Below are 23,801 nucleotides of genomic sequence, written 5' to 3'. Positions count from 1 at the left end.
GCAACGAAAAAAGAAAACCAGCATGTTTTCAGGGCATGTGCTTTAACCCTTGAAACTTTTTATATGATTCTCATGGACACTGATAAGTGGTAGCTAGGAATTTTATTGGTTTAGTGGTCACCATACATAATCCTCATATGAAAGAGGTTTTATTCTTCTTTTGTATATTCCATAAATTCCTCTGAAATTAATGTACAGACAAATTTGAAAAAAATAAGAGCGCTCAGTGGTTCACTTTATTCTTAATCTGTCAAGTCATAGTCAAAGTTATTCTCCGCCTTTCATGCCTTGGCTACTGGAAAAAGAGCTCATCTTTCATCGTTATCATCATCATCATCAACATTTTGGGTATCAATTCTATTGGTTTTATTGCTGTTGGTATCTTCGCTCCATTACTAGATAATCATATTAATCGATCACTAATATAAAATAACAAGAACCCAAAATATCTTTTAAAGTGAAGAGGTACATAAGTATGGAAATAATGACCTTAAATTAATAACGATTATGGAAGTTTGACTTCTCATTGCATTTTCTTTTCTTCCTGCCATCAGGTGGATAAGTAGCTAACGAAAAATGTTATATTTGCCCTTCCTCAATTTCTTACGTTTTTATTTTTATTTTTTTTAATATTCTATAATATTTCTTCGATCACATGAATCTGAATAGAATCCAAAGGAAAGTAAAATTTAGTATCCTGATCCATCATGCCTAAGCGGAGGAATATCAATCAGCTTGGATTGTTTTGTAAAATATAAATACAAGTAGTTTGGTATAAAGTTCCATATACTAAAAAAAAAAAGGTACCTCCAATGAACACAGATTATACAGAAAATACAATTCCAGCATTTAAATCCGAAAAAAAAAACCCTCTCTGAAACTTAAAAATACTTTATCTAATTATCTAAACACACACTTCCATTCCTAAACCATTTTTTACCCTCTTTTAACTCTAGAGTACAGTACAGTGAACTTTACAGATTTCAGTACAAGGCCATCATCCACATTCCACAAGATGGTTAAGGTGGGGATAAATTATTTCTCCAAAACAACTTGTCAGGGAGCAATCAGATTCCCCGCATTCAGCTGAGATCAAATCTTAATACCATAACAACAGAACAAAGGAAAAAATGATACATACTACATCCCTATCTCATGGAGTAAAGAATAGACGATGCACATCCTCTACAACCCTCAAAATCCTCAGAATAGGACATCCCTTGTAATTCTATAAGAACATGTGTTTTTTTTTGGTTTTTTCTCTCCCTTTTTTCAGGCGAAAGAGTTATTGTATGTGAGGGAGATGGCACACGTACCGTAATCTCCTATGCGAGGCGAGAGCATGTTCCAAAGCAAGATGGATACCAGCACCCTCCCTGAACAATGAATCATACAGATGGCAAACAAATTGAGACAGTTCCACTTCATCGTCATTCCAAAAAGACAAAGTGCGGTCACCATTTTTCTCAGCATCACTATCTTCCCAGTCACTTAAGGGACTGTCAGGTGCAGTGTCATCATCTGCTTCATCCTCTCCAATTTCGAACTTGCCATTATTTTCCATCACAAACAATTCCCCAGTGCCATCAAATGTAGCCAACTGACTTTCAGGGGGTTCATTTGAAGGGCATATGACCGCTTTTGCACCAGAGTCCAAAAACGCCTTAATAAGAGCCTGAGTGGGTCCATATGTACCTGTGCAAATGATGATCCTGTCCCTCCAAGCTCCAACCTAGGTTATTTAAGGCGTCGGTTAAAGAATGAAATCAGGAATGTCATATATTATATTTCTTAGAATGAAACAAGATCTCCACACACAGCTTGCAAACTCTTTCCCACCCCCATGGAAAAAGTAAAATGCTTTGGCGCAAGGGATAGAAGATATTTCGTTTTTCTTTTATATTAATATAAAAGATATGAAATTTACAGAAACTCTTCTGCATGAAACCGCAAATATGGGAAGCAAAATTCTGGTTATAATTGATGCTAAGAACATCTACATGCTACAACAAAAGGGAAGTTGTCACTGTTGCTTCTCTTCAATCAAAAACAGTGTTTCAAAATTAGAAGATCAATTATTTGAAAAAAATAAACTCACAAAAACAAAAAAGGAGGCCAAAAGAAAGGTTTTGAGTAAAATAAACCGGACCATATCTCACATTGATAGTAATATATTATCATAAAATCATACTATAACCAAACTTCTTAAGCAGTAAAACATAGATTCTATTATAAATCTCTAAAACACCAAGATGATGGAAAGACAGATCTGTACAATATGTAATCACATACCATCCATCGAACATCCTCAGGTGTTAAATGCATAGAAGGGACTGTCCTGCGGAACATGTAGGAACTTATTTCTTGTTCATCTTCCAAAACCTTCAACGAAGATAACCAAACAGCTTTTAAATACATGTAATTATTTGAATAATAAAGTTGTGAAGAATATAAGGGGAAGAAGACATACCATGGTTTGGCGGCTTAAGTATCTATGGACAATGTCTCCAATTTGGAAATGGGGCTTAAAGGCAACCAACTCCGATATGGTAGAAATATTGGACAAGAGAGATGCACCCTTTCTGCGGTGGCTCCTCATTGTAGATAACAAACTGCATTTAACACTTTGTAGAAATTTCTCCGCATGTTCTCCAGGTTCAGCCACCACGAATACATCATTTTGCCAACTGAACAAATAGTCACCACTCACAACATCACCTTCCATCTAATTGAATATAAATATATATAAGCAAATATATATAAGCAAATACCTCACAATTAAGCCATCTAAGTCATTTTGAAGGGCCAAATGTATAACGCCCAATTGTGGTGAATTCTGCAATCTCTCATGCAATGATTTGACAGGCGCCGACAGCTGTCTAAGTCCTCGGGGAGACGCTGGAGGTGATGAAGCTATTTTCCCTGATGGGCCATCTAAACTTAAGGGTGGAACCAGATCAATCCGTCCAATCCTCTGACCAATATCAGGACTATATACAAGTGGACTTGAAGGGAAGCTTCCTGTAAACAGAGGTGACACAAATGGAGTAGCGAATGTTGTTGTCAACCCTGTCCTTACAATATGAGACAAACCCTGCATGAGTGATAATCGTATCCCGCTCCGAGCACAAAATGACTCAAGCTCTCGAGCATGGTGCACTGATCTTCCTGCATCAGGATTATGTAAAGCTTCCACAAGTAGTACATTTCGCCTCCACCCCAAAGCAGGGCCACTAGCACCTGACAAAGAAAAGTGAAAAGAATCTTAATTTCGGAAATGAGAGATCAGTACCAATAGTGAAACCTTGCATGATAGAAAGCAAGTCAACCACAATACCTTCATTTGATTCCCCAGTCTTGGATACTTTAGATCTTATATTCTCGAAAAGCTTCTCTTCATGCTGGAAAGGCAGAATCAATCTCTCAGAGAGATTTTCAAATGCCAGATGATTCTTTTGTATATATTCATCAACTGCAGACTCCAGTTTCATCCAGACAGTTGGATCCGTCTCATCAAGTTCCATATCACAACGTTCATCAACTGCAAGACAAAGCACAGACAACTAAATTTCTTCTGAGAATATAATGATACTTCACTATCAAATAAGGAGAAGAAAGTTACACTTCAACGGTAAAAAGAAATTTGTAGCAACTTGATTCAAATAGAAATAGCTGAAGAGAAAAAGAAATATTTTTCAAATTCCTCAATGAAAAAAAATGAAGTACCAGGATTGAAACGAAAATACTGTATCTCGGGAAGCATAGGCAGCAGTGTACTTAAAACTTCCTCAACCCGCTCAACAGAGCATGCACTCTCGATCAATACCTGTCCTGTATCCAGATACCGCCAACCCCCTTTCCGCACCTACCAAAGCAAATACATATGATAATATTCTAACTTGAGCTTCAAAGCCAATCACATATCTCCTGTATTCAATATTACTAGACTATGTTAAAATTTTCACATGACCTTAATAATGTGTAGGTTTTCACTAAGGTGCGCCTAACTTAGGTGACACCCAAGGATCTAATTAATGGTGAAAATTTTCACATGACATTTTAATGTTAAATTGTCGAATGAGACAATCCAGTCCCCTATAATACATAGACCAAACTAGTCCAGTGTAACCTGACATTTAAAAAAATAAAAAATAAAATCAAAGAAGTAATGTTATTTAAAAGAAGAGTATGACATTACAAAGGGCATGGAAGGAGAGGAGAACCTCAAAACAAGATATAAGAATCGACAACTACATCAAAAAAACACAACAACAACAATAATAATAAAAGACATTTCATAATTACACAACATGAATGTGGAACTAGCATACAGAAATGAGTAGTTACCTTTGTTGGAATAGAACCACACCCTAATGAAACCAGGCAATCAATTTTTGTGTCCGGCCACAGAAGCTGGGCTTCTCGTATGGCAAAAACTGTTGGATTGTTTGCCACTATTGCACCATCTTGCCAGCGATTAATATCTTATGGCACGATGCAAGATGAAAAGATTAAAAAGTTAATAATGGAACAAATATTTTTGTAACGGAATGTAAACAATAGCAATGCAGTTGGTACCATCTGAAAAATCATCAAGATAATAAGGCGCAGCAGATGAAGCTCTGATAGCCTGCCACACTTGATGCTTACAGCTTCCAATGAACGCACTGCGCTTAGAGCCAACTGGTGCACCTGTTGAAGAAGGAGCCAACAAGGTTACCCCTGAACTTTCTGATGTCGTAAGAGCCACCTCTGGTGTACCAGCAGGATACTGCATTCAGATAATAAAATTGTATATGTACACGAATGTTTATGGTGAGAGAGAGTGAGAAATAATATATTAGTAAAACATACATGAACAAGCTGTAATTTTATGATCATCCAGCAAAACCATGGAAAAGAAAAAAATATTAGCCTCCCACCTGATAATTGCGGAATATGAAGGGCTGTCCAGGCATGACGCTCACCAGGGTTGATACAACAAAAACTTTTGGCACATTTTTTACAGCAGAATCTATCATTAGATCTCCATCCTCATCATCACACAATTCTTTCAATAGACTCTCAAACTGTTCGGCACTGTGCTGCAAAATAATAATTCATAATTCAAATTTTACAATATCTTTTTTCTAAAGAATATAACAAACCGATAATGGAAAGCATAAAACTTAATCCTAAACTATACCATGTCATCTCAGAATTTCCAAGATACATGCTGCTATCGAGAAAAAATAGAGGAAGTTACAAAAGCATACGTTGAATATAACAAGAGAAGATGGCATACATACTTTTGATCCATGAACAACGACTCTAAAACTCTGTGATGAACTCTTATATAGTTGATCTAACTTTTCTTTCCAGGTAGCAGCTTCATTATCCTTGGGCACAGGTTCAGCAAAAACAACCTTCCCTGGTTCAAATGCCAGTCAATATTTCACTTAATATTGAAGGGGAATTTATAGATCAATATGTAATATTCATGAGAGTCCTAAGGAGCATCCTCACCAAGATTTTTGTATATATCTTCACATTGTTCCAAAGTCATCAACTTAATCCCAAGGGCAACAGCCAGCATTCCACCCGTTGATGTGCCACATATTAAATCAAACAACTCATGTATTTGTTTTCCAGTTCCCCTTTCAATTTCCTTAAGCATTCTCACAGTTGCCAGACCTTTCATCCCCCCTCCATCCATTGAGAGTATGCGGAGTCCTTGCTTCGGCACTTGTCTCCCTCTTATTGCACGTCGCAGATTCTCATTTTCTCCTACAAAGGCATAAAATTAAAAGAGCTGCCCAATAATCACATAAAACTTTTGGGAAAACACAGATACATCATAGAGACAGACCAAGAATTGCCAAAGCACGAGCAGCAGCTTTATAAACACGTGGCTCAACTGCAACAGTCAGTCGTAAGAGAAATTCTCGCAAGCTCTCAGAAGTAACAAGTATACGACGATTCTCTGGACAGAAAGCCAAGTTGCCAACAGCTAACAGAGCTAACCGTTGTACCTATAGAAAGACAAACATAAAAAATTAACGGACGTGAAATTAATCCATTAGACTGCTGGCTATGACCAGATGCTAGAAAACTTGCCTCTGGATCTTTATGGGCACACAAATTTTTCAAAGATTTCAGAACATCCTTGTTCAACATCTTCTCAGCTACAGCATCAGATGCGAAAGCCAACTTCACCACAACTTGCAATACAGATATTACCTCTTCCCGACCCATAGATTTCATAACTGTTCCAATGGGTTGCATGATATCTGCTTTGATCAGCTGCAGTGCAACAGACACATCGGAGGCAAGAGCTGAAAGAGCATAGCAGGCTTGTTCAACCTGTAATATAATAAGGATGGTCAAAATCCCAAAAATGGCAAGATATTATTAACATATTCTGATGTCTAGAACCATTGAAATATACCACATGATGGTTGTCACTACTTATCATGCTAATAAGCTGTCTCACTGCATTCTCATCTTTGCCAACAACCACTCTATTTCCTACATCTTGCATTATCTTTGCAAGTGCAGAGGCTAATAAAGGGTGATGACAAGAAGAAAAACGGAATATAAGAGAAAAGAAGGCACTGAGTTTATGCCTAGATGCAAAATACGAATTGTTTTCCATCTGCAATGACCAGAAAAGTACATTAGCTGAATATTCAAAGGGTTTCAAGAGAATAGTCCAGTTATTTGTTATAAAAAAAGCCACCTCTATTTGCACATTGATTGATCTCAAATTATCATCTGCCACAATCCTAATATTTGCAACTGAAAGGTGGCGAAGTTTGACGAGGGGCAAAATTTCAGGAAGAAACTCCAGAGGATTTCCAAATAGCCTGAGCACCCGTAGTTCCGCCATAGCCCTGTCATAACCATAGGTAACAATAAGGTCTGCAGAATATAAGGAGTGTAAAGTATTTTTATATTAAATGGTCATGTCCAAAAACCTGAAGTCAAGAAGTGGTCGAACTAGCTTGTTGTGTTCCAATGACAACTCCTCCAACTTAACACACTGTCTCAGTTCAACTGCTCAAAAAACTAAAAAATCAGATACATCACCCAAAGGTCTCAGTTACTTAAAGGAAATATCTAACCAGCATAGAGGCCACGTTGAACAGTAAACAGTACAAGCTACGCTTTCCCAGTTAGAAGCATCTAATATCTAGTATATCTAGTGCAGTAGTAGAAGCATGGCTTGTTACTTTATGCTAGTCTTGTCACCCCGTGATTACTTGCTGTACTTATTAGGAATTTACAACCCACACACACTGGCAATTCTCACATGAAAGCTTACCAGGCACAGAAATAAGCATGTTGTTGTCAACTCTGAGCACTCTTAAGCTTCTCTGCTGACCAAGATCAGGAGGCAAAACTGTCAGTTTGTTGTTGTCAAGAATAAGTTTTTCAAGATGTGGCAACTGAGTAAGCTGTACTGGAAGCACCTGTGCAAAAGCATGCATTGATCCAACTCAAGTGTGTTCAACTTCCAACCAACTCAAAAAAATTGAATCACAACTAAAATACCAGGAAAATAAAGAAGCAACAAACAGAATCACACAATTCAAGTCTTCCATAGATAATTCCTACAATTTGGAAATCATCCTCCATACCACATTAGCATCTTAAGCTACCAGGTTCACAAAATTCCCTTGTCAGAAGTTACCAGTCCACAATACGATGGGACTGTATATCTTCTTAATCCCAGGGAAAACAAAATCACAAGCCACAAAAATATCAAAGCACTCGATACCTTACGACCAAAGAAAAGCTACAACTGAATTTTCTCTTACACAATATCACATAGGTTGCAAAAATTCATTCCACAAAAAATACAAAAGCTCACCGACAAACCACAGCCGCAGAGACTAAGCACCGATACACTACTCCAATGGTCGCCACATCCAGCAACCCCCTCGGCCACCGCCGGCGGCGCAGAGGAGGCCAAATTTGACCGCAGAAGCCGAATCAGAACACTGGTGCCATCGCTATGCTGCCCCGAGGCAACAGCCTTGCTCATCGTGATGGCCCTGAGCGGTTCCCTCCTCTTCAAAACCTCCATGTTCAAATTCACGCCATCGTCGTGCTCCTTCGGCCTCAGCTCCACAACCACGGTGTCCTGCGGCAACGGCAGAGCCACCATTAGCTGCGACTGAAGCTTGAGCGCCGTCTGATCCTCATCCTCCGACGCCGACCATTCCAGCTCGATACGGAACCCTAGCTCCTGCTCCTGCGGGATCAGTGAAGAAGCCGACGCAGATGACGTGCGATTGAGAGCTTCTCGCAGATCGTCGGTGCCGTAGTTGAGAGTGAGGTGGAAGATCTCGGAGGGCCTCTTCCACCCCAATCCCCAAGACATTGTGCCGAATCTTCAGCTATGGTGTCATCGAAGTATCGACATTCAGGTTCTGCCAAGGATCACGCTCCCTGAAGAACCGAGAATGAATCGAATGGAGTGAAATCAGGAAGCAGGGACTCGGAGATTGAACTGGGATTCGAAGTGCGAATGCGATCGAAGCTATTGCTGTGGAAATGTGAAGATATAGAAACTGCAAGCTTTGTAAGGTTTAGACGGAGATCGAGGAGGAGGAAGAAGAAGAAAGAAGACGACGGTAAACGCGTTGTCGTTTTCTTTGTTTGAAGTAGACGGCGGCGTCGTATTTACTTTGCTTATATGAAATTCAGAAATTGTGCTAATGTTGTCCAAATCATCATATCGTTATTGCAAAATTAATTTAGAGTCTATATATATATCTAAATTAAAATTTAAATATAATTATTCAACTCCAAATAATCTAAGTTAAATAACCTTATTATTAAGGCGATCAAGTTTTTTAATGTCAATTTATCAAAGTCGAGATTTAAAAGAAAAAGGGTGTTATACTGTTATCCCACTTGTAAAAATATTATGGGATTTTGAAGTTTTTTTTTTGGTAAATTAACAGAGTATATAAAATTATACTACCTAAAAAATAATTATATTTGACTAATCTGATGTGATTAGAATGATATTGTGTTTTTAGTGATTTAGGTAGATTGACATATTTGAAGGATGCAGCCATGGTTTCCGTCTTTGACTCATTGGCCACCATCCACCGACATTGGTTGAATTTTTTCTTTTTAATAAAAAGAATAATTTAGAGAATCTCAATTTGAATTAGGTTGATCACAAACTATGATTAACGTTTAATAATCTCGATTTTCCAATTGAAGCTGCATAATGTTCTAAATTGTGAATGAAGACTTTGACCACCTTGGTAAAATTTTTCAAAAAGAAAAATTATGAATATATTACATGTTATATGATTTTGGAATATGATTACAATAATATAAGTATCATAAAACTTGCACTGAATTCGTTGACAAAAAGAAGGGAAGGGTTGTGATCAATTTATGGTTGTCTTCTTCAATGTTAGTTTAACCATTTATTTACCCGTGTGAAACCTTAAATATTGCTTCTTTATTAATATTCTTATTCAATAAATTCCACTTGTAGAATTAAAATTGAGAAATTACACTTTATTCTCTTTAATAACAAAAAAATGGAGAGGATCTATTTCTTATAGTTAAACCCTTTAATTTTCTTTCCACATTCCAAAGAAACAATTGAGAAAGAAATGCTATTCATTAATAATCCACGTTTGGCTGTGGCTATGCTGTTTTATGGTCTGGGTTCTCCATCTTTCATTCTCAACATAAATGTATTTCATGATTAACTTTGATACAGGAAAAATAAATATAACATTATAATAATCATTTTACTGAAAATATAACTATAGTGGTTGTATTAGATTCTTTTTTCTTCTTTTTTGGGCTGGGATTTTTTTCCGTTCATGCTCATGATATGTTTTTGACGGCCCAATCCACAAAGGTTGGTCCTTCTTTAGGCCCAATATATGTTAGCAAAAACATCAAATCTATATCAAAATCATGACAAAAAAAGATATTGCCAGAATATATCTTATCTCTAATGACATGATTGAATAGTGATCACTTTAACAATGAATCATTAATTTATTATCGTAAAGGACTAATTTTAATATCTACGTCAGAATAACTAAATCATGGTAATTGTATTAACCTATAATTCATAAGAATGGATTTTGTTCTTATAGACTCCCATAGTTTTTGCAACTGAATCGAAATATTTTGTTAAATCTTCCTTAACTTGCCTCTCTGCAAATATTAACTCCACAGCATTTCTTGATAATTCAAACGATTCCCTCTTTCCCAGCCCTGTAAAGACTTGCACATGCAAGTTATCAAAGAATAATTAAAAAAAAAAACAAAGTCAAAGATAACTTTATCTGAAGTTAATAACTTGAGAGTTGTTAAATAATTTGACAATTTGATTAAATTGTTATTTAACAATTCTCATTTACAACTTCAATGAAGTTAACTGCACCTAAATTTTCATTAATAACCTACCGAATGCATCGGCAGCAATCTTATATTCCTTGGAGAGACAGGTGGAAAACACGCCGGAGTCATCGGTGCAGAGGACTACGGGATGTTTTGTCTCGTACAAACCAACTGCATCATTATATATGTTAATTGCAACATAATTTTATATTAAGAAAGTTGATAATTAAAAACAGTAATACGATAATTTAGTTAAATTTATCAAATTATTTAATAATTATCAATTATCAACTTTATATAAAGTGAACTATATATTAATTTTCATCTTATTATATAAAATATTTCATGGTTCACTAACCACCTACCAAAATGGTGAACTTGTATTGATCGAACCGTCAATGTCCTAATGTTTGACGTCAGACAGATTTCAACCTGAATAAAAAAATTCAAGACAATAATAATCTTCATAGTGGCAATATGCTATACAGAAGAAAATAAAAGGTTTTTCCAAAGTCGTAACTACCGGAATCTTGGAAGACTTGAGGATTTCCCATTGTTCCTTTTCGAAGCAAATTGCATGGCCAATTCTCTCAGGCTTAAAATCAAGCATCTGGTGAATCTCCTTAGGATTCGGTATCTAAAAACAAAAGCATACATTGCAGGTGAATATAACAGTTAAAACTTAAGGAATCACAATTATGATCTTCAAGAGTGAAGCTCACCTCGCCACAATGAAGAGATACATAAAGGCCTTGATTGCGAGCGAATTTTAGTGCCGGCAAATAAGTATTCCTAAAAATAAAAAATACAAATTTTAAATACATCACTCCTATGTATAAAATTAATAGTTGAGAGTCGTTAAATAATTCGACTAAATTGTCATCTAATAACTCTCAGCTATCAATTACCAGTCACCAACAAGTGGATTTCCGGAGAGGTCGATTCCGACGACGCCAAACTGCTTCATTTCTAGTGCAAGCTTGACGGTTTCCATGGCTGCTTCCGTTGTCTCCCTCCGATCAATGCTCAACAAAAGCCTAACATATATTCTTTTTCTAGAACTTCCATTGTTAGGACTGAAAAGAGTTCTAGAATCTTCTTTATCGTGTGGAATAAAATTCACATCTACCGAAGTAACCGACCTTAGACCTTCTAATACTGCCTCAAAATAGGAACCTTTGGTCATTCCTATGGCATCATTCCTCTGCAAAGAATCAACAAAACATTTTCAGTTACCAAAATTAATTAATATCAATAACTGAAATTAAGTTATTTTAATTACCTTTGGAGTAGTTCTTAACTCCAAGTACACCACATTCTCTGACGCAAAATCTTCAATCACCTATTTTTTTTTTTTCAAAACATTCATAAATCAGTATCTTATCATTTTTATATGGAATACAAATATATATACCTCTCTGGTGATTCTTGTAAGAATAGCATGATCGGTGGTAAGAATGCGTATGAGGTCAAATAACTGGAATACTTCTTTAACGGAGCGATTATCTGTTTGTGTGTACAAAGGCATATCATAATTAATAATTAAAAAACTGAATTTTCAGGGAACAAAAAAAGGGACACAAAAAGCACAAAAATGAAAGCAGTTAAGTTGTCATGTCATGTTTTAATTTTCCTCTTGAAAGATAAATAATTTAAAATAGATTCCAATAATGCAACATGCAAGAATGTTAATAACTAACTTGGAGATATGCCTTTTTGTCTCTCACTATGGATGCTCTTGTCAACAAAATTGAGCTAAAAGGCTTACACACAATGCATCAAGAATCAAAATCAAGTAGGAACATAAAGAGGTTGTGCTTGTCTTTTAGGAGCCAAAAAGATAAACAATAATAATAATAAAAGGTTATTAATTATATATATATGTATATATATATATACATACACTTCATGATGATATGCTCCACTTGAGAGAAATTTATAACACCCTTTTCACCTAAGGCCTTTGTGAGTTCTCTGCAAAATAAATGAATATAGATAATAATAAAAAAATTAAATAAAAGGATAATGATGATCTGTTTAGGACATGAGATTTTCTTCGTATACATACAGGAGTGTGGAGTCTCTAATGGATCCATTGAGATGAGCATGCAACTCCACCTTTGGCATTGACACCCACCACTCCATGTTCTTGTTTGTTAATTAATGAATCTCACAGTAAAAACAAGAATGGGGAGAATAATAAATGAAAGTGCAGAAAGAGATGGAGTAATATGTATATTGAAACAGGGGCTAACACTATATATATTTATAGAAAAGCATCAGTACTAATTAACAGCTAACACCCACTACTAATAAACTCTTGTAACTATATATCTTTAGCCTAATCAGTAATTACCATTTATTTTCTTATTCTTTCTTCTTAACGCCTGCTTCAAATCTTAGTAATACAAATAGTTTAATTATTATTTAATAATTCTTAATTTATATTTTTAATATTAAAATATTTAATTTAATTTTATTTATTTAATTATTAGATTGAATTTTATATCAATGAGTTTAGAATTTTTATTTTCATATAATTAAAAATTATAAATTATTATAATCATTATAAATAAATAAAGTAATAAAAATTGAGTTTTTTTAGTTTTGTGATATAATTATAATAAAAATAAGTAAAATTGAGTAACTCCATTTCTTATTACATGAAAAATTAAATATAAAATTGAGTGATTTTTTTCGATTCAATTTTTAAATTATAGTATGAGCAATTAAAGTGAGTGAGTCTATTTTTTGTTATATCAAAAAATTAGATAAAAAATAAAATAATTTTTTTGTATTTAATTTAAATTTATTTTTATATTTTAATTTTCATTTTATTTTTTTTACTCAATTTTATTCTCGTCTTTTCTTTATTTCTTTTTCTTATCACTTCTTTCAAATGTTGTTGATATAATCATTTGGTATTTACCACTTCTCTTGATATCTGTTGTCCAAGTTGCATCAATTATTTCTTTCTGAAATCAAATAAAAATTTCTATATTTGAACAAAAAAAAGTCATAGTAGTATATATGTGACTAATGATGCCTGCTATTTTATGGTACATGCGGATTTAGTTTGTCGTATATTTAAAAGATATAATGATAACTTTTTTATATTTTTATAGATATATTTAATGTATTAAAATGTAAGAACTTAGTTATTTAATATAATGTTTTCTTTTATTTACTATGATACTTTTAGAAACATATTTTATTAGTAAAAATTATATATATAAAATTTTGTTAACATGTGTTTTAAAGTCATTTATTAAGATTATTATTATTAGTATTTAATTAGTATCGTTTTTACAATATTTTCTCTTAATAAATACACAATATATATGTATCTAAAACTTAAGTTTTGTAATTTTTATATGTAGATTTTTTTATTATTAACTTTAATATATATTCCTATAAAAAAATGTTAACAAACTTATATCTTTTATAGCATAAAAACCATTTTTTAAATTTTTCTTTCGCCTTTCATCAACTGTTTTTATTGTAAAAATAAAAAATAAAAAAATCACATAATATCATAATTTTCTTTAATTTTTAAATTGTTTTTGTAATTTATGTTTTTTTTTTAGATTTATCTATCTTATGTTTTAATAATATATTTTAAAAAATAATAATATAATTTTTTTATATTGTTAATGTATTAAATACATTTAACATTTAAAATAATTGTTTAATAACTTTTGGTAATTATTTTTATAGTATTTTTAAAATATATGTTTAAAACACATGCTGGCAAGATTTTTTTTATGTTTATCCTAGGGCATCTAGCACAAAAAAATAGGTTGATACAGGAAGATTGTGTCATTGTATTGACTTGGAATCTCAGACTCTGTGGGGAACCGAGTGAATGTTTAGACTTTAGTGGGTTCTAGTGTCTATTGTCTCATGGGGGGCCCTCTCTTCTTTTCATCTCTCATTAATTATTATTAACCATTCTTTAATCTTATAGTTATAGACCATACACTATAATAATCTCTTTTTGGAATAGTTCTTGTAAGATTACACATTTACATGTTCAAGTTTAACAAAACTTTGTCACCAAGTCATCAACAGAGTGTGTTATGGTCTTTCCCAGAGATTCGTATCTTATTATTTGACTAATTTTTATGGAGCTTAATTTATTACATTTGAATTTAACAATTAAGTTATTGGTTCCTTTAGTGATTATTAGTTCATTGGTTCGTTTAAATAAATGTCAAATAAAGTAATTTATTGGTCAATAATAAATTTTTAAATAAATTTTCGATTTACAATAGATTAATTCTTGACATGTCAAGTTAGAGAATATCATAAAAAAAAAACAATTGTACAATATAAAATGATGTCTAGTAACTCTTACTTTTGATGATATGATAAGAGAAATGTATGAAAAATGTTGTGAATCGATCGAAATAGCTATACACTCACACTGGCGGACCGAAAAGCTTGACAAGGCTCGAAGAAAAAGAGGTAATTTATGTTGGACTCACTTTTTGAACCATTTCTTTATCTACATATTCACTTTATTGTTACAGTTGGAACGTCAAGGGAGGAGTTGGTAGAAAAGAGTTGTGGACCTTAACACACAAACGACCAAATGGTTCCTATCTCCATGATGCAGCTCGAGCTATTAATGCAAATAATGTGTTGAGAATCGTTAAGTTGTGTTCTCATAGGTTTTAGTTTTTAAAATTGTGTTGAAAATCTATGCGGTTAGCAACTAGCTAATAAATACTTATGTTTGCTTATTCATGTGTGTAGGAAAGAATTACGAAGATTGAGCAACATGATGAATCCTCTAGACTGTTGTCTCAAAATGATTCGCTTGCTCAAACTCTCGGAAAGGAGCACTCGAGTAGAGTGCGTGGCATGTGTTTCGGACCGACTTCTAGTCAAATTTTCGGTATGAATTTCCATCAACTAAGCAATGTAGCTCAAAGAAAGGAGACCCAAAGGGTGCTGCTTGAACTACAAACAGAGCTGGCAGTCAAAAAATTAAAAAGAAAGGCAGTGAATGATGAAGTAGTAGTCGAGAGGACAAAAGACAAGCAATAGAGGATGAGGTAGCAGTCGAGAAGACAAAAAGACAAGCAATAGAGGATGAAGTAACAGCCAGAAAGATAAAGTTGTAGGCAATGTAGAGTACTTTGAGATATCTAATTCAAGGACAAGGTAGAAAACTGCCACTAGCTAGACGTCGCTGCATGGATGAATTCATTGGAGGGACAAAGTGAAAAGTAGATCTTAGGATTGAATTTTTTTTTTTTAAATATACACTTTTTCATTGTTGACTATGCAACTCTTAGTAAGAAATACACTTTATTAATATTTGGATAAATATATGAATTTGCTTTAAAATTTTACTAATGTCCTTTACCCATCAATTTATTTTTTTAGATACACAATAAATAAAATTTGTGATATTAAGAGAAATTCAAAAAATAACAAATAAACAAAAAGCAATACCTAATACATTTAAATTAAAAAAATATATTGATTGTCGATGCAAAATACAATATTTTTGTGGCCATTTAGCCGGACAAATAGCGGCGGTTACAAAATGACAAAAATAAATTTAAAAATAATGAATATCAAATAGCAGCTGTTAGAGCCAAATAAATTTAAAAAACACAATAGTTCTTAAATAGCAGCGGTTCATGACCGTTGGTAAAATGACGTTGAATTTAAAATTGGTCATATAAAATTACCACTAAATCAACCAACACTCTTTCTTAAATTATAATATCTGTGGAACTATTAGTATGTCGTTTTGCGAAAGTTAAAAATCACTGCAAATCTATAAAAAAAAAAAAAAAAAAAAAAACGCCGCAAATTTTCGGTTCCCTTTGAGCGTGTCAAGTACTAGTAAATTAATTATCATATTAGATTATAGAAGATCAATGTAATTTGGTATTTTTTATATAACACGTTGTTTCTAAATAAGTATTTACAATGCCTAATAAGCTAAACGAGTGAAATTTAAAAAAGTTTGTATCCTTTTAATCAATTATTACGGTATAGAAAACTTAAAAAAAATTAACATATAAATTAGATTTGTTTATAAAATTAAAATGTTTATTTATAGGATCTTTAATAAATGATGTTAACCTTTTAAATAACATAAATGTTTAGAAAACAATAAAAAATTAACCTAAAATAATAAAAAAATATTTTTTACATTTTTATTATTATTATTGGAATAATTGAATAATATTATATGTAGTGAAATATAATTAAAGATGTTATATATATATATAAAATTATGAATATTAAATTAAATAATAAAATAATTTTAAATTATTATTTTTTTAATATTACCGTTAAATAGAATTGGTACGGTTTTGTAAGTTCACTTATTTGACAACTCTTAATTTTTTTATGTATATTTAATTAAAATGACGAATAACATAAGTATAAATGTATATCAATATCAATTTAGACACCATCAATAAATTATATTTTAAATGACATAATCTTTTTATATTTATTTAGAGGTCGCGAATTTGAGTGTTATTCCTATCTTTAAAAAATAAATCAGTTTAGACACACAAAAAAATGTGTATGAGTTTGGTCACTAATCTAACGAATTTTCCTTTTAAAAAAATAAACAATTAATAATGACAAATATAAACATGATAATATTACATCCATTTAGAAAAAGACAAGAATCTTATCCAATTGCATTCATTTGTATGGTTAAACACTTTAACGGCAAGTCTTTTCATCAGTGATAACAATTTTCTATATATTATTCATGTTAATAATGTCAATAATATTGGATTACTTGAAGACGCAAACCTTTTCTAGTTCAAGCAACACTTTGGAGTGAGGAGCGTGTTAACTAGCTTTATTTTATTTTATTTGTATGTCATTGTTTTTAGAATTAATTTTAAAAATTGTGATAAATAGGAAAAAAATTCTTTATTTTATATAAAATACAAAATAAGAGTGAAAAAAAGAAAATTCTATAAAGATATATAAAATTTAAGAATTTCCATAATATTAGTTGCTTTTGTTTAAATTAAGTATACTTAAATAAAAATGTTAGAAAATCAGTCAAATTTATTATTTTTGGTTATCAATTCAATTTTTTAGTATAACAATCCAATAATATATTTTTAATTTATATTTTTAAATATTAATGATAAAATAAATTCTATTAGTTTTATAGTATTTTTCATATTAAAATTTAATTTTACAGGTTCATGGAATCAATTATAAATCTAGAAGTTTTTAGTACTATGTTTGCTTTCCTCACCAAGAAATAAAATAATAAATATGTTTTCTTGTTTATTTTCCTAACTTATTCTACTTAAGGGTGTTTTGTGAAGAATGTCTCAAATATATTTGGGGTATAATAATAATAATAAATATTTATCATATGTACTTAACAATAATAATTTTCCCCTTCATACACAGAACTTTTTATCCAACGAATTGAAGTTTCATTGAATTTGTCTTTAGTGGGGCTTAGCTTTTAGTTTTGCCTTTTTTTTTAATTGAATTTTCAATGTCAATCCTTTCGATACGCAAATTAAGAGTAATACCCTAAATAGGTCTCCAAAAAATTTATCATCCGACAGTTTTGTCCCCCACAAAATTTAATTAAGATTTCGACTATGAGGTTCTCAGATATCCACCAGATACGTCCCCAGAACTGTTTGATCCGGTTAAAGTGGTGACGTGTCAAGTTAACTACGACATGTCACCTCTAGAACATTTTGGTTCCCATCCATGCTGGACAAAACGACGTCGTATTGGAACCAAGGGCAAAACGACGTCGTTTCGGGGAGGACAAATTCGTCCCCACTTAGACAGAGAATGCAAACGGCGCCTTTTTCATGTGGGGGGACCTATTTGTCTTATAATAGTATCTTAGGGGACCTATTTGACATATAATTCATTATGTTAAAAGAAACTATATTTATTTCAACACAAATCTTAAAAACACATTGACATTAGTCTGTTCATTTATCAAAATCGTAACATAAACCTGAGAACCCAAACATGTTAACCACACAAATATTTGGCTTCAATAGCAATACAAACCAAATCAAGTCAAAAGAAGGTTTATTTTTTTCAACATAAACTAAACGAAACCATTCTAAACAACATAAAGTCTTCTTCCTCCAACATAACAAAATGTGGTAATATAACTAAGACAACAACTTTCACACTAATTCTTAGAAGCGTCATTTCTTGAAAGACTGGTTCAACACTGGTATTGGAATGAATTTGAACAACTTAGATACTGTGCCACTGGTTGCAGCTGATATTGTCTAAGCACTAACACTCCCCGAATTCTTGGCCCTAATTACTGTCTCCTTTGGACGTCTAAAAAAAAGATGAGATTGGAATAATACGTATTGTAAGTGGCTTAATGTAAGCAGTTGAACTCTGTGTGAAACATGGTGATAACAATACTGTTGATTTCAAGCTTAACTTTCTTTTAGACGTCCAAAATAGACAGTAATTAGGACCAAGAATTTGGGGAGTGTTAGTACTGAGACAATATCAGCTGCAACCAGTGGCACAGTATCTAAGTTGTTCAAATTCATTCCAACACCAGGGTTAAACCAGTCTTTCAAGAAATGACGCTTCTAAGAATTAGTGTGAAAGTTGTTGTCTTAGTTATGTTACCACCTTTTGTTATGTTGGAGGAAGAAGACTTTATGTTGTTTATAATGGTTTCGTTTAGTTTATGTTGAACAAAATAAACCTTCTTTTGATTTGATTTGATTTGCGTTGCTATTGAGGCCAAATATTTGTTTGGTTAACATGTTTGGATTCTCAGGTTTATGTTATCATTTTGATAAATGAACAGACCAATGTCAATGTGTTTTTAAGGTTTGCGTTGAAGTAAATATAGCTTCTTTTAACATCACGAATTATAGGTCAAATAGGTCCCCTAAGATACTATTATAAGGCAAATAGGTCCCCCACATGAAAATGACGTCGTTTGCATTCTCTGTTTAAGTGGGGATGAATTTGTCCTCCCCAAAACGACGTCGTTTTGCCTGTGGTTCCAATACGACGTCGTTTTGTCCAGTGTGGATGGGGACCAAAATGTCTTGGAGGTGACATGTCGCAGTTAACCTGACACATCACTACTTTAACCGGATCAAACGGTTTTGGGGACGTATCTGGTGGATATCTGAAAACCTTAGGGTCGAAATCTTAGTTAAATTTTATGGGGGACAAAATTGTCAAATAGTAAATTTCTTGTGGACCTATTTGAGGTATTATTCGCAAATTAATTTTATTGTAGAGATAACGTTAGTGTAGGACGCTGATATGGAGAGGATGGGAGGGCTGTGGTGTCAATAATACAGTAATCAGATCTTGCGACTTGCTGATGGGAACTCGGACTTTCAGATTTTCTGTAAATTAAAAAAAAAAATTCCTCTCAATCACAAATTGGACCCAGGAACTAGTATAACCAAATAATAAAAAAAACAAAGAAAACAAATAATCCGTTTTAGTGAGAACATATTGCACGGTCCGATTTCTTCTATGTGAATTTCGTATACTACTAGTTAAATAGACCTTTTGATTTGCTTACAAAATTTTTAAAATAAAAAATTCGGAGGATCCGATTTCTTCCTATCAAATTTGAGTCAAAAACTCTTTCACATTTTGGTGTGCACCCCTTCATTTCATAACTCGACCCTTTTTCATAACTAAAAAAATTAGTCCCTTTTGATATTATAATATATTTATATTTAGTATGGATTAAGAAAACAAACATTTTATTTTCTTTTTTCCAAATATTATTTTCTATATTATTGAATTTTCAATGTCAATACCTTTTCGTTGTTGATAAAGTGGTGAAGAAGAAGCTATGATAAGCTTGTGTAACCGACTATTCCTCTTCTCTGATGATCAGTCTATATCACAATTAAAGGTCATTTCAGTAATTGTAACCTCTAGAACTTGAGCACTCTATATATATTATTGCATTATCCAACCTATTAATCATAAGGATGCTTTATAAAGACGCATAAAACGTTTTTTTATAAAGATATTTATATATTATATTATTATTATTAAACATATTAATGAATTGATTATTTTTAAATTTTTTAATAAACTAAAATAAAATCAGTTTTTTTATAATAATAATAATAAATTTAATTCTTTTAAAAATTTAATTATATTTTTAAATTTTTAAAAATTTAAATGTCCACAAAACAAAAGTTAAGAATATATTTGTTTATTTTATAAAAAAATTTAAAAATATTCAGTTTAGATTGTATAATTCGATCGAGTTAAATCGGGTCTAATATTTATAATGCATATAATTAAATTTATTATAGTTGCTATAATAAATCGATTTTGTTATGATTTATTAAAAAATAAATTATTAATTGATTTAATAAAAATATCCAATAATAACATAACACATATAAATATCTTTAAAAAAATATTTTTAATGTTTTTATTAAAATAGTCTCCTAATTATAATTCTATTTCCTAAATCCTCAATTAACATTTATTTCTTTCGCATTAAAGCTACGACATCTGTGTTAATTTTAGCTGAAACTTGAATAAGTATGGGAACTAACTTCTAATTAATCAAATGTTAGTTAATTTTTTAATTGTAAAGATATTTTTTAATTCTCACTTTTTAGAGAATTTAAAATTTAGTATTAGACTTTAATATTAGAATTTAATTATAATTTATAATTTAGAATAAAAAATAATTTAAGCAAATTAATTAACTCACATTTCTTTCATTCGATATGGAGTGAACAACAAACTTTATAAGAATGACTTACGGATGTCACCTTAATTGTGTTCTCTACTTCTCTTTGAAGAAGAAAGGAATAATTGAGGGAAGAGATGTTATTATCAACTTTACTTTACAGGCTCAAATGCACTACACATAAACTACGTTTGTTATTAAAAATAGAACAGGATAAGATACTAAGAAAAGGATAAAATAAGATATTGATGGATAGAGATATAAAATCTTGTGTCTTTGTATTTTATTTGATAATAAACTAAAACAAATTATAAAATTTTAATTTATTTTCTTTTTTTTATTTAAAAAATTTGAGATAAAAAAATAACAATAAAAAATATAATTATGAGAAATTAACAAGAATAATAAAAAAAATAAGTTGTGTCTCTTGTTAGTGTTTTCGTGTCCTTCCTGGCAGGATGAACACAAAATACACTAATTCAGTGTCTCTTGACACATTGTCTCTGTCCATGTCTCCTCTGCCAAATACAATTTTGTGTCTCAGTATTCCTGTTTTAATATCCTATCCCTATAAACAAACACAGCCATATTGACATATATATTTAATTTATATGTAAGATATAAATATAAATATGCACTAGAGTATAGTAGTATATATTAATTTGTGTATAGCATTTAATTTTGTGTGTTATTTGGCATGTGGTTTGTCCAAAAAGAGATTTGAGTCCAGCATTGTGTCCCCCCTAAGATCGATTTGAAAATGATTCCACGTAACCCGTCACTACCATGGTAGTTTCATCTCATTTTCTTCCTTTACAACGTGTACGACTCACTCATCACTCATGTCTTCATCATCTTCTATTCTTCTACTCTCTTTTTCGCTTTTTTAGGTTCTTTATCATCACAAGTAATTAAATATTACTTAGCGTGCTATTATTAATGTATATACATGTTTATTAACTCTCTTATATATTATGTATTCTTCTTCTTTTAATTACTACACGTTGTTGAACTGTACATAATGTGACAACCGATATTTAAACAGATATTTTATTATGCTTTGGTAAAACTCAACCCAAGTTGAAATCAAATTAGATCATCATCATGATGTTTCATAATGATTAATGAAACGGGTTTAAATTATTTTAATTAAGAAAACTATATGGAATCAAAAGGTGATCAGCTAAAAATTAAATAACTTAATTATTTATAATGATTTTAATTAATTTTATTTATTTATATATTAAAATATTTGTTATTAATTAGTTTTAATGTCAAATTCAAGTATAAAGAGATACGTTGAGGTATTCTTGGCTAGAATTACGGTGAAATCTCTACGGAACTCACTTTCTCTTTACAGCTGCAATAAATCATTTAAAAAATATATAAAAGAACATTTATTTAGTATGAAAAAAAAATATTCTAATACTTAATAGAAGAAACATCCTAATGCCTAGTATAAATACTATCTACGTAGAGATTTTAGATTTATCTAAAGACATTTGGCTGATTCTTGGCTTATAGAAAGTTGGTTCCTAACATTATTGTTTTAATTATAAGAATTACATATCTTTTGAACCAACAAATAATATCATTAGAACCAAGGGTGTAGGTCTTCAACTACTCTTACATAATGCATAAGTGTTAAATTTGGATATTTCTAGTTCAAACAAAATTAGGGTGTATTTGGTTTGAAATTCTATTTTTTATTTTTACTTTTTGTCTTTAATTTTTTTTATAAAATTCTATTTGAAAAAAATTAAAAACAAAAAGTAAAAATAAAATGTAAACCAAACGCACCATTAGATTTTAAGAATCAAGTGAGAGAACATAAAATGAGAAGGGTGGATGTTACAATACTCCCTTGATGTTTGGAGTTTTAAAACTCCATATAATTTTAACAAAAAAAACACTATTGAAATTTAAAATTTAATTTACTTTGCGTTGATTTAGGTTAACATTTAATGCATACTGATGAAATCAATAAACAATTAATACTTTTTTTGAAAAACTACAAATATATTAATTACAACTTATAAAATATATTTTTAATAAATAATAATAATTATTATAAGAAATTTAATATGCTCTATTAGTATATAAGTTATTTAATTAATTAATAATTTTATATTTTATTTATTTTAATTATTTATTTCATAAAGTTTATTTAATATACTATCTTTTTTTGTTCATTGAAAATAATGAATTTGTTCACTGACAAACTTATTCCTATTTCTATACAATTTGAATCGTATTCGTATATTTTTATTTTTTTTATTAATCTAATTTTATTCACATATTTTAATTTTAAATTTTTAAAATTTTTTATTTAAAATTTAGATAGATATAATTTAAATTAATAATTTAATTTAATAAAAATAAATATATTCATATTATTTTTATTATCTTAAACAAAAGATATCTCTAACTATATTTTCTAGGTAAGATTTATTAATCTTTTCAGATATTATGTATTTATAGATACACTCTAATATTATTAATTTGAAAGATTACATATATTTATCTCTTTTGTTGAAATATTTAAAAATCATGTTTAATCGTTTTAAAAAAATAATACGAAAATATTTATTTAAAATAAGATGAATATATTTATTTAAAATTTAAAAATTTTAAATAAATTTGTTCATATTAATTTTAAAATAATATGAATATGTTTGTTTAAATAAAAAAATTTAGAATAATAAGAGTATTATATCTTTTTAATTCTTTT

At 30.9% G+C, this 23,801-nt stretch overlaps 2 protein-coding genes across 3 annotated transcripts; both read right to left on the bottom strand.

Moving 5' to 3' along the window:
* Nucleotides 1-711: 711 nt before the first annotated feature.
* On the bottom strand, nt 712-8,794 carry LOC112795893 (phospholipase A I). Its single transcript, XM_025838080.2, has 18 exons — nt 7,853-8,794; nt 7,304-7,451; nt 6,957-7,035; nt 6,719-6,872; nt 6,428-6,634; nt 6,097-6,342; nt 5,849-6,011; nt 5,506-5,766; nt 5,289-5,410; nt 4,923-5,084; nt 4,579-4,771; nt 4,348-4,484; nt 3,727-3,865; nt 3,338-3,541; nt 2,772-3,240; nt 2,471-2,687; nt 2,293-2,382; nt 712-1,732 (listed from the first exon to the last, which is right to left on the bottom strand). The coding sequence occupies exons 1-18, from the start codon at nt 8,363-8,365 to the stop codon at nt 1,286-1,288; spliced, it is 3,951 nt and encodes a 1,316-aa protein (XP_025693865.1). The 5' UTR covers nt 8,366-8,794; the 3' UTR covers nt 712-1,285.
* A 1,109-nt stretch (nt 8,795-9,903) lies between these two features.
* LOC112795892 (N6-mAMP deaminase) lies at nt 9,904-12,617 on the bottom strand. Of its 2 annotated transcripts, none has more exons than XM_025838078.3 (10): nt 12,437-12,617; nt 12,272-12,342; nt 11,783-11,874; nt 11,651-11,710; nt 11,277-11,572; nt 11,091-11,160; nt 10,892-11,005; nt 10,734-10,800; nt 10,435-10,539; nt 9,904-10,251 (listed from the first exon to the last, which is right to left on the bottom strand). In XM_025838078.3, the coding sequence occupies exons 1-10, from the start codon at nt 12,511-12,513 to the stop codon at nt 10,088-10,090; spliced, it is 1,116 nt and encodes a 371-aa protein (XP_025693863.1). In that variant the 5' UTR covers nt 12,514-12,617; the 3' UTR covers nt 9,904-10,087. The 2 variants fall into 2 exon arrangements, with proteins under 2 accessions (XP_025693863.1, XP_025693864.1); XM_025838079.2 differs by having other exon boundaries at nt 9,904-10,242.
* Between the last annotated feature and the right edge of the window lie 11,184 nt (nt 12,618-23,801).

This window comes from Arachis hypogaea, chromosome 4, assembly GCF_003086295.3.
Source record: "Arachis hypogaea cultivar Tifrunner chromosome 4, arahy.Tifrunner.gnm2.J5K5, whole genome shotgun sequence".
Lineage (NCBI taxonomy): Eukaryota > Viridiplantae > Streptophyta > Magnoliopsida > Fabales > Fabaceae > Arachis > Arachis hypogaea.
This window is presented reverse-complemented; position numbering and strand designations above follow the sequence as displayed.

What these genes read in the sequence shown, in the direction of transcription:
- LOC112795893 (XM_025838080.2), bottom strand. Translation starts at nt 8,365, where the DNA reads ATGTCTTGGGGATTGGGGTGGAAGAGGCCCTCCGAGATCTTCCACCTC. An exon ending in CGACCACTTCTTGACTTCAG is followed by an intron (nt 6,873 to 6,956) that starts GTTTTTGGACAT and finishes TGGTTATGACAG; the next exon opens with GGCTATGGCGGAACTACGGG. An exon ending in CAATCAATGTGCAAATAGAG is followed by an intron (nt 6,635 to 6,718) that starts GTGGCTTTTTTT and finishes TGGTCATTGCAG; the next exon opens with ATGGAAAACAATTCGTATTT.
- LOC112795892 (XM_025838078.3), bottom strand. Translation starts at nt 12,513, where the DNA reads ATGGAGTGGTGGGTGTCAATGCCAAAGGTGGAGTTGCATGCTCATCTC. An exon ending in AGTTAAGAACTACTCCAAAG is followed by an intron (nt 11,573 to 11,650) that starts GTAATTAAAATA and finishes GATTCTTTGCAG; the next exon opens with AGGAATGATGCCATAGGAAT. An exon ending in TCAAGTCTTCCAAGATTCCG is followed by an intron (nt 10,801 to 10,891) that starts GTAGTTACGACT and finishes TTTTTTATTCAG; the next exon opens with GTTGAAATCTGTCTGACGTC.